Source organism: Halichoerus grypus, chromosome 9, assembly GCF_964656455.1.
Source record: "Halichoerus grypus chromosome 9, mHalGry1.hap1.1, whole genome shotgun sequence".
Classification (NCBI taxonomy): domain Eukaryota; kingdom Metazoa; phylum Chordata; class Mammalia; order Carnivora; family Phocidae; genus Halichoerus; species Halichoerus grypus.
In genome coordinates, this window is record NC_135720.1 from 68,765,512 (window position 1) to 68,781,303 (window position 15,792).

Below are 15,792 nucleotides of genomic sequence, written 5' to 3' on the forward strand. Positions count from 1 at the left end.
AGTGGACTGTATGCCCAGCGCAGAACCTGACACAGGGTTCTATCTCATGATCCATGAGATCATGACCTGAGCCAAAATCAAGAGTCAGATGTTCAACCGACTGAGGCACCCAGGTGTCCCTAAAACTTAAGGTTTTTTTGAATGGGGTATAATTCATGAACATGAAATGAAGTTCATATATAAAAAGCAATCCCCTAAAAAGCTTCCATCTTATTCCTGTCCTCTAGCCACACAAGAGAAGATTGGTGCTACCAGTTTTGTCTTGTTTTACACATATTTTTGCATATGTAACTTATGGATGTCTGTTTCTTCCTTGCCTTTATTTCAGATATAAAGTATATCATACAGATCGTTCTATATTTGTGTATAGAGATCTGCCCATTCTTAACAGCTGCACTGAATTCCATTTTTCTGTGGTTGTGCCTCACTTAGTTAACCTGCCCCCTGTGGGTGGACATTAGTCGTTTTGCCTTTACAGACACAGCTCTAATGAATTTCCACCTATCCCCACAGAGTTTCAAGAGGAAACCTGGACAAGCCGACAATGAACGCTCCATGGGTGATCACAATGAGCATGTGCATAAGCGGCTGAGGACTGTGGATATGGAGAGCCACACTGAGCAGGGGCCAGCCCAACCTGAGGCCCAGGTGGAGGATGCGGATGCGTTTGAGCACATTAAAGAAGGCAGTGACCCTTACGATGCGCAGACGTACGGTATGGTTCAGAGAAGGCTTCTACTTTGGTCCCTGAGCTGTCTGAGAATTTAAACTGTGTGACTGTGTGCCCAGCAGATAAGCAAATTCATCTTAGGGATGGGTAATGGCTTTTTTTTTTTTTTTTAAAACTATTTTCTCTTTAATAAGAATTACGCAGGAATGCAGTTTGGTTTTGGTATAAAAAGGTATCTGTGGCAAGTGCAAGTGTTCAGGGTTTCGGGGTCTGGTGTAAGTCTTCTACATATCCTTAATAACAGTTTGCCACATCCAAACCTAGTGCTAATCTCAGGGTTTCTGAGTACTGGACATTCCTTCATAGTCACTGTGAGGTCACTCTCTGCAACGGCTAGAGCTGTGAACTAGAAATGTTTGTTTTTCCCATAAGTGAAAAGAGAAAAAAATAATCTCTTGGTAACTTTTTAATGTTTTATTCCTAACATATAAACTAGTGTTGACAATATTTATCTATGAGCATCATTTCTTTTCTATCTTCACTTTTTAGAAAAATAAAACAGTAGTAATAATTGCTACCATGAATCGAGCTCTTGCTTTGTACCAAACACTATTCTGAGTCGTTGCTGAATGATCATGAAATTTCTCCAATAATCTTAGGACCTACAATATTTCCATTTTATAGATGAGCATACTGAGACCAAACAAGTTTAAGAACTTGTCCAAGATCACAGAGCTCATCCTCAACATTGGTTTTTCTGTGTCCTGTGTTATACTCTTAATCATTACAGTTTCCACTCATAACTTGGTAATGGAGGATAATTCCATTAGCTGCTCTGAGTCATGTGTCCAGCCTGTTTCTTCTGGTTCAGTTTCTTGTAATAGCAGTAAAAACCTAGCTAAGCATCCTATTTTTGTGGTAGAGAATAGGCAGTTACATTAGTAGGTCAGTAGGGCATCCAAGGCAGAGAAGCCAAGTACCATGTTCATGCCTTATAGCTGGTCAGCGGAGAACCAGCATGAATAGAATCTTGGAGGCTAAAAATGACAAACTATACCCACTCTTGATTACTTTGTTCTGGGAAGACCTAGGCTGTTTATGTGTCTGTGTGCTGTATTGGCAGATGTGGCCAGCAAGGAGCAGCAACAGTCTGCAAAAGATTCCAGCAGGGATCAGGAGGAGGAGATAGAGGATACCTTCGTGGACACGGAGGAGGAGGAACTCCGAGCAGCAGACACGGAGCAGCTAAAGCCAGAGGAGGTCACGTCAGGGACCACAGCGAGCCCTGGTGAGCCCTGTAGTGAACAGATCCCTCCTAAGCTTTTTGACTTAGAAAAGTCATTTCTCGTGTAATGTGGTCTGATCTGGTTGGTTCTTTCCCCGTCCTAACCCATGGCGTAGGTGTTCATGTGCCTGTGATAATTCCACTGTATTTCACTTGGGAGTCAAAGGTGGCAGAGTGGTGTTGCCGCCACTGTCCTTCAAGGAGACCTCAGAAACCTGAGATTCAGACAAGATGCCTTCAGTCTTCTTTAAATATGTAGAAAACAAAATAGTACACTTCAGTTATGACCAGAAGATACACTCTTGATTATTAGAGAAGGGTTTTCAGTTATGTGAAAATACAGAATATTAGCATAAAATGCAATAAAATATTTAAAGAAATAGAACGGGGAAAATGCATGTGAAAAAGTAACCAAACTTCTTACATATAGTTCCATTTCAGAGTTGACCAAGTGCTTTTACTAGGCAATATATTAAAAAAAGAAAAAGAGGGGCACCTGGGTGGCTCAGACGGTTAAGCGTCTGCCTTCAGCTCAGGTCATGATCCCGGAGTCCTGGGATCGAGCCCCACATCTGGCTCCCTATAGAGCAGGGAGCCTGCTTCTCCCTCTCCCTCTGCCCTGCTGCTTCCCCTGCTTGTATACTCTCTCTCTCTGTCAAAAATAAATAAAATCTTTAAAAAAAAAAAAGGAAAAAGATAAACTATGGATTTAACACATTAAAAAATAACCTTATCAGCAGTGGAATAAATGCAAATTCAAAAGAACTTGCCCAACTCAAAAACCTTTTTTTCCTGCTTTCTTCTTGTCCTCTTGGGTTTTAGAACGGTCAAGGCCCAGCTATTATATGACAGTGGGAATGGCACAGCTCTGATGAAAATTCAAAATCCAGACTTTGCCTCTTCCTTACCTTATAGGTTATGGCTAATTATTAATATTTTCTTTGCCTCAGTTTCCTCATAAATAGAATGGAACTATGACTTCATTTTAGTTTTTATTTTTATCAAAGTTCTATATGTAGTTTAAAGAATCACACAGTTCTACAAGGCAATGGGAGTCTCCCCCATTTCCCTTCTTTGCAGAACAGCTGTGTTCGATATCACAGTGGGGAGGAGGGGAGGTTAGGGGAGTCAGAATTGGCAGTGACTGACCCAAAGACAAGGAACATGTGGAGCCCATATGTAGAAATTTGGTGGGGACTGAAGGAGTGAGGTTTGAGTAATTGTTAGGCAGGCAGTCGTGAAGGCTCAGTCTCTATAATTTTATGGTAAGTAAAACTCTGTCCTTTATGCAAATAGGCTTTGATGAGATGGAGGTGGAGACCCAAGCTGTTAAAACAGAAGACCAAGATCCCAGGACCAACCTATCACATGAAGAGACAGAGAAGGAGAAACCAGAGAGAAGCCGAGATTCAACCATTCACACAGCCCATCAGTTCCTCATGGACACGGTTTTCCAGGTACAAAAATGTTCACAAATTACTGTTTTAATAAGTTAATAAAATGTAATTATAAACTGCTTTTAAATTTTTGTCTTTAGAACTTCATGGAACATCTGGTTGTTTGGGGGTATCTTATCCTTATCAAAGTTTTTAGGAAAACCGTTGGTATGACCAGTTTTCTCGAAACAGATAACACTGTTCCAGCAGTTCATCCCAGGGTCATAGTGGGTGGTCTGTCCTGACCTGACCATGATGGTGGGTCTGGTCCTCCAGCCTGAGGCTGTCCCATTGATCATGTCCAGCAGGCTTGTGTGAGAAGCTGTAGGGACAGTTCGTAGTTTATGCTGATGAAGTAGCAAAAATCTTTGGCATTATTAATGCCTGCATTTTAGGAAGAGCAGATTTAATGGAGTTTTCCCTAGTCATTTGACTTAATAGCAGTCTCGATTAATCAAAGAACATTTGATATTAATAGTTTTGTGGGTTTTTTGTTTTTATTTTGCTGGATGGATTTCTTCTAAATGATAAAATTTCCTTTATCTTGTCTCTGCCAAATGGGAAGCAAAAGAAGACTAGTTGTCTGGCATCTTCTTATTGTGCCATTAAATTGCTTAAGCTTTGTTTCTTAGGGGTATGTATTTATAGTTCATACTGCTTGGAAGAAGGCAGCCAGTGATAATGAGTTGGTGATTTCAACCTAGGCTGCCTCTTATCTGTGGCTTTTTCTTCTTAGCCCTTTTTAAAAGACATCAGTGAGCTAAGACAGGAGCTGGAGAGACAGCTGGAAATGTGGCAGCCACATGAATCTGGAAACCTAGAAGAAGTAAGTCACTGGTCTTTTCATAAGATAATCTTGTTTTTTTGTTTGGTTGGTTTTTTGTTTGTTTGTTTCTAAAGATACAGCAAGCTTAACAGGTTCTTAGCACCAATTACCTTTGTAGAAGGGACTGAGTACATGGAGCCTAAGTCTATCCGTTGCTTTCTGCGTACTTTGCCACTCGATATTTAGCTTAATTAAAACAGAAAAGCTGATGTATTTATGTCCTTTAATTTCTGTTGTTCATTCTATAATAGAACAGATAGGACAGTGATTATAAAATGGGTCAAAATGTGTCATCCTCAGAGTAGGCCACCTGGAATGTTGCTGGCTGACTTAATGTGGTAGCATAGATTAACCAGAAGCTTCATTTTTAATTAGGACTCTACATCCTAAATTTACTGTATATGTACATGTTTGTATTTTGTGCCTGCAATCATCATTCCTACTACAGACCTGTATGAGGGCTCTGCCATAGTTGGAGCTTTGTGTCCAGGAAATAATCACACCATTGAGAGATTTGCACTCGTCACTTTTGCTTTTGAAACATGACCCTGAGAGCCCACAATTACGTGGCTGGATCATTAACCATCCAGTTTCCCACCCACACAAAGTGCCTTTGTAGGTGGTGAAAATAAAGTGTTGATTTGGTCATAAATTCCATTATTTTCTGCCTTTTCATCCTTTCTCATTTGGAACCGAGGGTTGTGGTTTTGGTAGAAGAGGAGACATTTTTAAGGACGTGAACTAGCTGGCGACTTGCTAAGAGAAGCTCTCAAGTTAGCTTCTGTTGACGAAGTTCCTGCGGGTCATTTTCTACCACTCTGTTTCAAGCCTCATCTTGCCGTAATGACTTTGGCTGGCTCTGATGTTCTCTGGGTAACTTCCACTTTATTGTCACAGGAGAAGGCTGCAGCTGAGATGTGGCAGAGTTACCTGGCCTTAACTGCGCCTCTTTCACAACAGTTGTGTGAGCAGCTTCGTCTCATATTAGAGCCTACCCAGGCAGCCAAGCTGAAGTAAGTTTTCTCCATTGGACTCACTCACAGTGCCCTGACAAGATGGCAGGGTCACCACCTTAACCACTTAAAGTGCTGGCTTGTGGTGGCCATTTGAGCTGCACAGGCACCAGTATGTTATTCCGTACCCTTTTTCATGTTATCTGGAAACACTGAGGTGTCTTTGAAGTTCGGTATGAATGCAGTTCCTTTGATTCATTAACATCTGATGGGAAAATTGGCTGAGCCTTTGCATGGGTGTATGGGCTTGCTGCACGTGTTACTCACCTAGATCTTTTCAAAGATTTATCCAAACTCATAGTTTCTGAACAGAAAAGAGTCTAAGATTTAATCAGTGCAAACATATTTTCCTAATTTTTAAAATGTGTCTTAGCTTTCCTGGAAGGACCTAATTATTATTGCCACATACATATCCAGCTTTTCTGGCTGCCCTTAAGTCTCAATTGACAGTGACACTTGAGTGTGCCAGGTTACTGGTTATTTGGTATTACTGGTTATAAGGTATTACAATGGATTTTATTTAAAAAAAAATATATCAGAGGATGAGCCGTTGTTAACTAATCTTGACCCCATTTGGATAAATTTAATAGAGGAGACTATCGAACTGGGAAGCGGCTAAATATGCGGAAGGTCATTCCATACATTGCTAGTCAATTTCGGAAAGACAAGATTTGGCTTCGAAGGACCAAGCCCAGTAAACGCCAGTATCAGATTTGTTTGGCCATCGATGACTCTTCTAGCATGGTGGACAACCATACCAAACAGGTAAGGAAGCACAGAGCTAATTTGATGAGTAGTTGACACCAAGCCATGCTCCATGGCCACCAAAAAGTTTTAAATATGTTCTGGCAAAAAGCACTTTGAAATACCAAGTACTATTCTGAGAATGTGATACCATGTTTGAGAAGACCTAAAATTTTTAAAAGAAGTCAAAAGGGCAGTTTCAGGATGTCTCAAATAATTTGGTCCCTTACTGTTGGAAGCCTTTTAAGTTGTTTTGTTTTTTAGCTTGCTGTGCTCTCGCTGCAGCAGAGTAACTCTGACAATGTTTATTTTCCACAAAATGCAGTGTACTGTTAAACTATCTTTTAATGATCTTGTACAACATATAATATCTGAATATTATTGATTTTTAAAGGGTTCAGTGTACATCTTTTTAAGTCTGAAATTATCTGGAGTTAGTGCTCTGTTAGTATTCACAAGGCTTAAGAGCCTGAATGGAATTACTTAGGCTACCACCATTATGGCCACTGAAGAGGGATGTTTTTTGCAGTGATGCTATTACCTAGTATGAACCAATAAGCAACCTAAATCTCTACATGTGCTCTGTTGGAAAAAGTTAGAGAGTGACCTCTGAACCCAGGTTCAGGTCCAAGCTCCTCACTTTTTACCTCATGATGTTGACCAATTATTTACTTCTTATGTATCAGTTTCATCTTCTGAAAAATGAGAATTGTAACAGTACTTCATACAGAATTGTGAAAATTAAATGAGTTTAATTAAGTTTAATGCCTAGCACTTGATATATGTTCAGTAGATGTTAGTTGCTACAAGTATCATCTTTTTAATGAAATTTGAATTCTAAAACTATATTGTCATTTACGTATGGGTTAAAATAAATTGATTTTTAAAATTTTTTACCAATAAGAGATTACTTTTTATGTAGTATTCCCCCCAGCCCCCCGGGAAAAATTCTAAAAATTTTAGGGACCAAGTCTCCTAGGATCACTTTTATTAGATGATGTCTAGAGCAGACCATTGCTACTAGTGTAATGGATTCTGGGTTTCGAGATGTGTAGTATTAGCCGGGGTCTAGGGCCACCATGGCCTCTGGGTTGATTGTGAATAGCCATGTTGATGTTCCCTGTGGGTCATGCAAAAATAACATTTTCTGTGGGACTCTTGGTATAAAAAAGGTTGAGAGGCACTGATCTAGAGGATATTCTGATTCCTTCAGCCCTTAACTTTCTATTTCATAGCTGGCATTTGAATCTTTGGCGGTGATTGGAAATGCTCTAACCCTCCTGGACGTGGGTCAGATTGCCGTGTGCAGGTAAGGGTGCCTTCTAATCCCAGTGGGAAAATCAACCTCCTTTTGTTATGCCGATCACACAAAAATTAACTCCCATTGTATTTGGTTTTTCTCTCTGTAGTTTTGGGGAGTCCGTAAAGCTGTTACATCCATTCCATGAACAGTTCAGTGATTCCTCAGGGTCCCAGATCCTGCGACTCTGCAAATTCCAACAAAAGAAAACCAAGATTGCTCAGGTATGCTGACAGCATCAGTGTCCTCTGCACAGTCATCCTTAAGCAAGTGTGGGAGAGACATAATTTTTATTTTTTAATTTAAAAAAAGTTTTTTAAAGATTTTATTCATTTGAGAGCAAGAGAGAGCACGAGTTGGGGGAAGGGGCAGAGGGCGAGGAAGAAGCAGGCTCCCTGATGAGCAGGGAGCTTGGGTTCCTTTGGGACTCAATCCCAGGACCCCCGGGATCATGACCTGAGCTGAAGGCAGACACGTAACCGAGTGAGCCACACAGGTGCCCCAGAGACATAATTTTTAGCACTCTTTCCTCCCCAGTATGGTTTTAGGACAGGTAAAATTTCCAATGGAGAATAGTTCTAAACTTCAGCCTAAGACACCACTGGAATAGAAACTTCCTTGGCACCCATCAGGTATGACTTACTCCTCCGTTCCTCAAAGATTAACAGTATGTCACTAATTTTTCTGGCTCCCTAGTTTTTGACAGATTTGGAACTTGTGCAAAAATAAACCATCTTCCTGTACCCTTCATTGGGCCAATTTTTCTCTGCCATTTAATTTAGCCTAAAGAAAGGATGTAAGAACAGCCAGTGACTTGCTCAGGATGACATCAGCATAGGATGATAATTCTGTCCTCTTCATGTCTGCCCTGATTTAGCCCACTTTCTTTATGCTACACTAGACATTTTGTGTTTTCTTGCCTTTTCCTGCTCAGTTGCTTTCTTCTGAGAGAAGATAGCTGTTTTGTTTATTTGGGGGCATTACTGATGTCTTCTCTTTAACCCCAGGGGAAGTATTTCTTTTCCTCTCGGGTGTGTTACAGAACACTCCTGGTGTGTGTGGCAGAGACACAGGTCTGTGCTGGAGGGCGCAGTGCCCAAGGAGAGATGCCAACAGGGCGCGGACCGTCCCTGCCTCGTACGGGCGGCTGGAGGGCCGTGTCATCGCCTCTAGATCTGAGAGGCTCGCTTGATCGTCACTTAAAAGTCAGGAGGAATTTCAGTCTCCATGACAATGGGAAGAGAGTCTCAGTAGTTTAATAACGGCCTGTCTCTGGTTCTGGTTTAGTTTCTCGAGTCCGTGGCCAGCATGTTTGCAGCTGCTCAGCAGCCCTCACACAACGCCAGTCTAGGTGAGCTGCACTTTTTTGTCTTTATCAACACAATGCCTTTCTGTTGTGTGCATTCACAAGCTGCTGCCTTCAACACACTGTACCCATGACCGTCTTTTTTTAGAGTGTATGCTCTCTAGGAAAAGGTAAGCAGGAGCTGGAGAGGTGTGGGCACTCATTGTGTACTCAACCATTTATCCATTCAGAAATTTTTATTGAACCCATACCCATGATGCTTACAACCAATGGAGGAATAGATAGGAAAGAACTACAGTTGACCTTGAACAATGTGGTGGTGGGGGGGCGCTTAGGAGCACCAACCCCATGCACAGTTGAAAATCCATATATAACTTTGACCCCTCAAAAACTTAGCTACTGATAGCCTACTGTTGACCGGAAGCCTTTACTGATAAAATACAGAGTTAATTAGCAATTGTGCATATTATGTGTATTTTATACTGTATTCTTACAATAAAGTAAGCTAGAGAAAAAAAATGTTAAGGAAATCATAGGGAAGAGAAAATATATACACGGTACTATTACAGTAAGACATCTGCATATAAGTGGGCCTCCCCACACGGTACTGACCCGTGTTGTTCAAGGGTCAACTATTCTTTGTTATGAACTAGTATATACTTAGAGTTCAGAGTTGTGAAGGAGGAGCAAGGTGTATGGAATTTAGTATTAAGAACATTCTATAATATTTTAGTGACAGAGAAGCAGAGGAGGGACATAATTCAGAAACCAGCTAATCCAACGATGATTGATTTAGGGCTTGAAACACACCAATTCTTCTTTCAGCTCTTTCTGAAATCTCTCAGTCGTGATTATATCATGGAGAACCTTCTTGTTTGAAGCAAGTCTTTAACACCTCTTGATACTTGCTGAACTTCCTGCACAGAGAAAGAGGCCTGCCCTCAAGCACTATAGTCTTTCACTGGAAACACTAGAGTTAATTTCTTTTTTTTAAGAGTTAAAACTTTTTAAACGCTTTTATTCATGATTTATTTTAATGGCCCCCTCCACTTAAGTTTTCATTTAAATGTCAAGAAGAGAAAAATACACAAGTAAGTTAAAAGAAATTTGGAAGACCCAGTTCCAGGTTTCTGATTTGGGCACTTTCTTCTAATGGCCTACTCAATACTGCCATATTCTTTTTTTTTTTTTTTTTTTGAGGGGGTGCAAGAGGCAGAGGGAGAGGGAGGGAGTCATAAGCAGGCTCCCCATCCAGCACAGAACCCAACGTGGGGCTCAGTCTCACGACCCCGAGATGATGACCTGAGCTGAAATCAAGAGTTGGATGTCTAATCGACTAAGCCACCCAGGCACCCCTCAATACTGCCATTTTTACACTTTATAGCCATAAATGTTTTACTTCTCATATGTTGCTATACAATGAAACTGATCTAATGTGACAGGGAAATTGCTTTATTGACAGAAGCTTCATATGTCTTTGTGCAGCCTTTATGTCCGACTGGGGCATCTGAAGTAATAGACTTAGACGTCCCTTTTGCTTATATCCAGAATTCATCAGTTTCAGACATCTGTTTGGTTAATGATACAGAGAAAGCTTACACTAATTTGTCTTCAAGTAGGTTTGAGTTGTTAAAAGTGCGATTTCCGTTTTGTCCCCTTCTTCCTCTCCTGCTGTATGTTCTGCTATAGAAACCGCACAGCTCCTCCTGGTGGTCTCTGATGGACGTGGCCTTTTCCTCGAGGGCAAAGACAGAGTCCTGGCAGCAGTCCAGGCTGCCCGGAACGCTAGCATCTTTGTCATTTTTGTTGTATTGGACAATCCCAGTTCCCGCGTGAGTGATTACTAAAAGTTGGGATTCCCTTCAGCCTGGTCTATCTGAAATATGGCCTAGGTCACACCATCGTAACTCCTACTAATGTTCTGTCAGACACTGTTTTAGGCACTTTATGTTAGTTTTTTGTGAATAACCCAGTGAGGTAGGGATCATTATGCCCACTTTACAGTGAAAGACAGAAACACAGGTTACAGGTAATGAGTAGGAAAGCCAGAATTTCAGACGGATTCCAGAGACCACCCTCCTGACCACTTGTGCCAACTCTCCTCTCCTGGGTCATCCTTTCCCTCTGCACTGTGTCCTTGCAGGCACTGCAGCCTTGATGCTGGGCCTTGTCCACGTGGAGCTGTAGACCGGCCTATTCCAGGTCCTTGTACCCCAGCAGTGCCCTTCTCAGAGCAGGATGCAGGGGCTGCTAAGTGAAAGATGCCCACGGGGCAGTTCTCTTCCAGGGACAGCACTGTCTCTGCAAGTCCCATTAAGGCCTGGACAACAAGTTTGGAAGACTTACTGTGAATTACTCCAAGTAGAAAATGAGAGAATATCCTTATAGGAAAATTGGATTTTCTTGTCTGCCCCTCTCCCTCCCTTTCAGTGTCTATTTTCCTGGAAAAGGTGCTCAGAAAGAGATATGCCTCCTCAGTAAGAGTTCTGAAAACTGTTCCTTAGTAATAAAAGCTAATTTTATATGTAGGAGTTTGATATGGGAGATCTAAAGATTGTTAGCGAAAGAGATCAGGGAAGAGCTAGCCAAGGATACTGGTTTGGTTTTTCTTTTTATATCAAAATGTTTTCTGTCGACAGGATTCTATCTTGGACATTAAAGTACCAATATTTAAAGGACCTGGAGAGATGCCCGAAATCCGATCGTACATGGAAGAGTTCCCATTCCCATTCTATATCATTCTTCGCGATGTGAATGCGCTCCCCGAGACGCTCAGCGATGCTCTGAGACAGTGGTTTGAGTTGGTGGCAGCCTCCGACCATGCGTAGGGAAGGAACACAGTAAACCATGGTCAGACCGTGGCGCCTCGGGCCAGGTGCTCCCTCTTTTGGACAAGTGCTTCTGAACTCACAGCTCTAAAATGTTTTTATCTTAGATCTGATTTATAAAAATTCACCTAATAGCTACAGAAAGTTTTGTATTGCAGTGTACATTTTAGTTTACAATGTGCTTTCAGAGCTAGAGAAAGCTTGGGGCTCCCGGCTTTGCCTGGGCTCCAGCTGTCACAAACCTAGGGCAGCGAAGGAACAGCAGTAGCAGGTATCTGGTCTTGGAAGGCCCGGCCTATGAGGAGGCCTGGGCCCGGCTGCCTTTTCCCCTCGCAGGAGCCCTGGACACCTACCTGGAGAAGCGGCTAGGAGAATAAGACTGTCCCAGGCCTTTGGACAAAGGACTAAAGGCAGCTGCCCTTTTGACCCTGCTTTAAGGCTCCACCTTGCCAAGCCCACAGTGTGTATCCATATGCTGTCAAGAGACTGAACAGCCGCTTTCAATAGTCCCAAGTGTGTGTGTTTTTTCATTGTGCTTCAGGTGACAGTAACTGCCTTCTCTTTGAGGATAGGAAGGTTGGGGTATATGTGGTCTTACAAAGCAACCAGATGTCATGGGAGCCCAGGTAATAGGAAAAATGACCACTGGATGGTATAAAAATGAAGTGGTTTTTCTGTGTCGTCCTTCACATTTGCTGCTTCAGGAGACTATGCAATGATGGAAAGCTGATTTTCCCTTTGGTTATTTCATTCTTTCTGTGCCACAGTCCCTGCTATTGTTGTTGTTGTTTTTTTTCCTTAACAATTAAGGGGAAGAATCATTCCTCCACTGCTTTTAAGCTGGACTGAGCCAGTCCCATTCTGGAAAAGAAATGCTGTGTTTAGAAAAACTAAGCAGCTACATTTTTTTTTCCCCTAAATACATCAATGGTTTTTAGACGGTTTTTACTTGGTCAGGAAGCACTGCGTGAATACTTGAAATTGTGTGCTGTGTTCTATTTAAGTTGTCAGAATGTTCTTTTGTAGACAACGTGCCATGATGTAATTGTCTATCTCCACATCTGTTTTCAAGTTACACTGTGAAGTTTGCCACACTTTTGAGGTGGTCATCAAAGACACAGATTGCTTGTTGTTTAACCAAGTGTCCTAAAGCATGTACCTGAGGTTATATCATTTTTTATTCTAAAAAGCTATGCAGGTTATATTCTGAAGATTATTAAATATATACCACTGTTGATAGAATTTGTGAGTATTCTTAATGGAACACGACAGGTGTATAAAAGGTATGCTAGGGGAACGATCTTGTCTGCTCCATCAGTCGGCTGTCCCTGGCTTACGCTGTGCTGCCAGGGCCTACACAGGTTCAGTGGCTTACTGCCATAAGGGTTTCTCCTTTGTGTCTCATGTCCACAGTGGGTGAGCTGCCGCACGCTGGCCTGGCAGCAGAGGAAAGGGTAAGTTGGTGAAAAACACAATGACTTGTAAAGATTTTGCTCCAGATGACATGTTTGTTCCACTCATTTCGTTGGTCGTAGCCTCTGATGGGTCAGGTAGGGAAAGACACCACTGTTCTGACCAGGATGTGATCTATCATCTACCTCTGAAATTGTACCATGTAAGCTGGAGCTTCCCAGCTGGTACCCAAAAATCCCCTTTTGAGCTTGTGCTGTGATGGGAAAAGGGTTGGGAAGCATGGAAGCAGTCCCAGGAGACCTCGGAGGAACTGTGCTAGGGGTGGGGTAAGAAGCAGGACACACCTGAATCACGAACGGAGTCACTGAGGGTAGGCTTGCTCTCCTTTGGAGCTCAAACTCCAGAGCTGGCTTACTTTCTTGTCTTCATCCAAACACCAATCTTGTCTGGTCTTTTAGACATTTATTTTATCCTGTCTTCCCTTCCGCTCTGCTTGTGCTGCAGCTGGAGCGTTTTTAATCTGTAGCCTGGGCTGCTTTGGTGGTATCCTAGACAAGTCACTTTAGAGCTCCCTCTTGTGAAGAGATCCCTATGGTGAAGAAGGTATTACTCTCCTGTCCTTTCTCTCCCAGAATCCCCACACCACTAGCTGATCTGGTCACAGCAAACCAGAGGTCCCAGAATATACCAGTGTTCTATATGTTCTTTGGAATTTTCTTACCTAATGTGCCCTTCTGGAAACACCTACCTAGTAGATAAGCCCTCAGGTATGTTTCCCTGTCTTAGGTCTTCCTGCCCAAAGTGGGAGCCTGACTCATGACAGTACTACTGTGTCTAGCATGAGTGAATGTTTCTGGATGGGAAGAACTAGTATAAAAATCTATAAATTAATGTGAGAAGACAACACTATCAATTTTAATAAAGATCTTACGATGATTTGGAGGGAAAGGATACAAAAGATTCTCAAGAAACTACAGGGTGTTAGTCCTGCCAAATAATAAAATGTACTAGTCTTACATGAAATAATCCTGAACAATTTGTTCAGACACTAAAAAAATTTACCATATGGGCATCAAAGCCCAAGAAGGATTTAATGGTGTCAAAATTATAGTTTAGCGGGCGCCTGGGTGGCTCAGTTGGTTAAGCGACTGCCTTCAGCTCAGGTCATGATCCCAGAGTCCTGGGATCGAGTCCCACGTTGGGCTCCCGGCTCAGCAGGGAGCCTGCTTCTCCCTCTGACCCTATCCCCTCTCATGCTGTTTCTCTCTGTCAAATAAATAAATAAACAAAATCTTTAAAAAAAAAAAAATTATAGTTTAGCAATTGGAAAAAAGATAGACATCCACATCAAGCCATAAAGCAAACTAGGTGGAGTAAATACTTAGTTAACAATGAAGACATAATGTAGAATTGCAAAGCTCTAAAGGGGAGAAAATGAAATTGAAAAGCCTCAAAAGAAAAATACATGACTATACAGAGACTTCTTAAAGTTATATAAACAAATTTTTTAAAGAACAGGCAAACAAGCCATATAAATTTAGTGTAAAAACCTTGATCGCCATAAATGGACCAGTCATGACAATTCATAAAATAAGTGGCAAGGGATATTTCACTAATTTTTATAAGAAAATTAATTGCTATTGCCAATTAGACAAAACTTCAAAAAGTAGTCAGCATCACCCATACAATGCCTGGTAATGTTCAAGAAAGCTAGGCATTGGAGTATATGTGGCAGGTCCTGTTTTCAGTGCATCACATACAATGCAACTCTGAGGTAGATCCTATTTCACTTTACAGATGAGGAAGGAGGCCAGGAGAGATGAAGTTACCAAAAGAGCACAGTTAGGAAAAGGGAGCACCAAAGGATTCCAGCAAGTGAGGCAATCAGGTAAATGCGCAGTAAATGGGTAACCAAATGAACATTTTTGACTGTATTTTAATTCAGAACCATTCTATTTGACAAAATATAGCAAAGATTCACCAACCCTACTTGCATAACTTAAGGGCATGTGTGTGTTGGGAAGATAAAACAATTAGGAAATAAAAGCTTAAGTTGTGAGGACATTCAGTTCCTTATTCTTAGTGATACAAAATTGTTATAACTCCAATGGAGCAGCCATTTAAAACGTCGTAAGAATTAATATGTGAAAATTAATAAAGGGAGACTTCACTCAAGTAGAGTCGGGAGGCTAGAAAGGAAAGCTGGGCCACTCAATGTCACTCCCAGGAAGAATGGTCAATAACAGACTCCAACAGAAGGTCAGCAGGAAAGGATCATCAATTACAGGATCCAAGGGGTGGGAAGATGGGAGAGGCGCAGTGTGCAAGAAATCAACTACCCTTGCAACTCCGTGAGAAATCTTGCTTTTTCACAATGGGCTTTTCATAACCCCTCTCAACTTCCATCTGTGTAAAATAAGTTCCTCTCCTTTATTGGACTTGCCTGCAGTTTTGCCATAGCTTGCATGTCCCCAAATGCAATTCTCTACTCCCAAATAGACCCGCTTTTGCTGGTAAAATAACCTTACATTTAAGATGAACATAACTAACGGCAACCATGGAAGATGCCACCACGGGGAAAATGGTTGCAAACAGAAAAGACCAGGATGAAAACAAAAGATGAACAGGACACAAACATTAAACATTTAAATTTTTATTTCTAACTGCACATTTAAAAAGCCAACAGGAATACACAAATAATTTCACCGCTCACTCTCAAAAGCTAACCACAGTGCCAGGAACTGTGCCAGTTCCCTTACCACTCCTATTATCACAGCTATTTGTGACGCAAGAACTGCTATCCCCTCGCACCCCCAAGAAAATGTATCCTAGGATAAAACTGCCCAAGGCTTTATAGCTCATTACTAGTTCCCACCGCTTCAGTTCAGCCAGACTGCGGGGGATTTGGCGGCCAAGTGCAAGCCGCGAACCGCCTCCCAGGAAACCCGGCTCGCCCTGCCCCCTGGTTACG

General features: G+C 41.8%; 1 protein-coding gene across 2 annotated transcripts in view; it reads left to right on the forward strand.

Moving 5' to 3' along the window:
- Positions 1–12,650, forward strand: part of MDN1 (midasin AAA ATPase 1) — a 158,400-nt gene extending 145,750 nt beyond the window's left edge. For both annotated transcript variants that reach the window (XM_078054998.1, XM_078054999.1), the window contains exons 92-102: positions 514–715; positions 1,794–1,958; positions 3,252–3,412; positions 4,128–4,217; positions 5,115–5,230; positions 5,821–5,995; positions 7,210–7,283; positions 7,384–7,498; positions 8,562–8,625; positions 10,270–10,412; positions 11,220–12,650. In XM_078054998.1, the coding sequence (XP_077911124.1) occupies positions 514–715; positions 1,794–1,958; positions 3,252–3,412; positions 4,128–4,217; positions 5,115–5,230; positions 5,821–5,995; positions 7,210–7,283; positions 7,384–7,498; positions 8,562–8,625; positions 10,270–10,412; positions 11,220–11,408 (1,494 nt within the window). In that variant the 3' untranslated portion in view covers positions 11,409–12,650. The remainder of the gene's footprint in view (positions 1–513; positions 716–1,793; positions 1,959–3,251; positions 3,413–4,127; positions 4,218–5,114; positions 5,231–5,820; positions 5,996–7,209; positions 7,284–7,383; positions 7,499–8,561; positions 8,626–10,269; positions 10,413–11,219) is intronic.
- Positions 12,651–15,792: the final 3,142 nt, after the last annotated feature.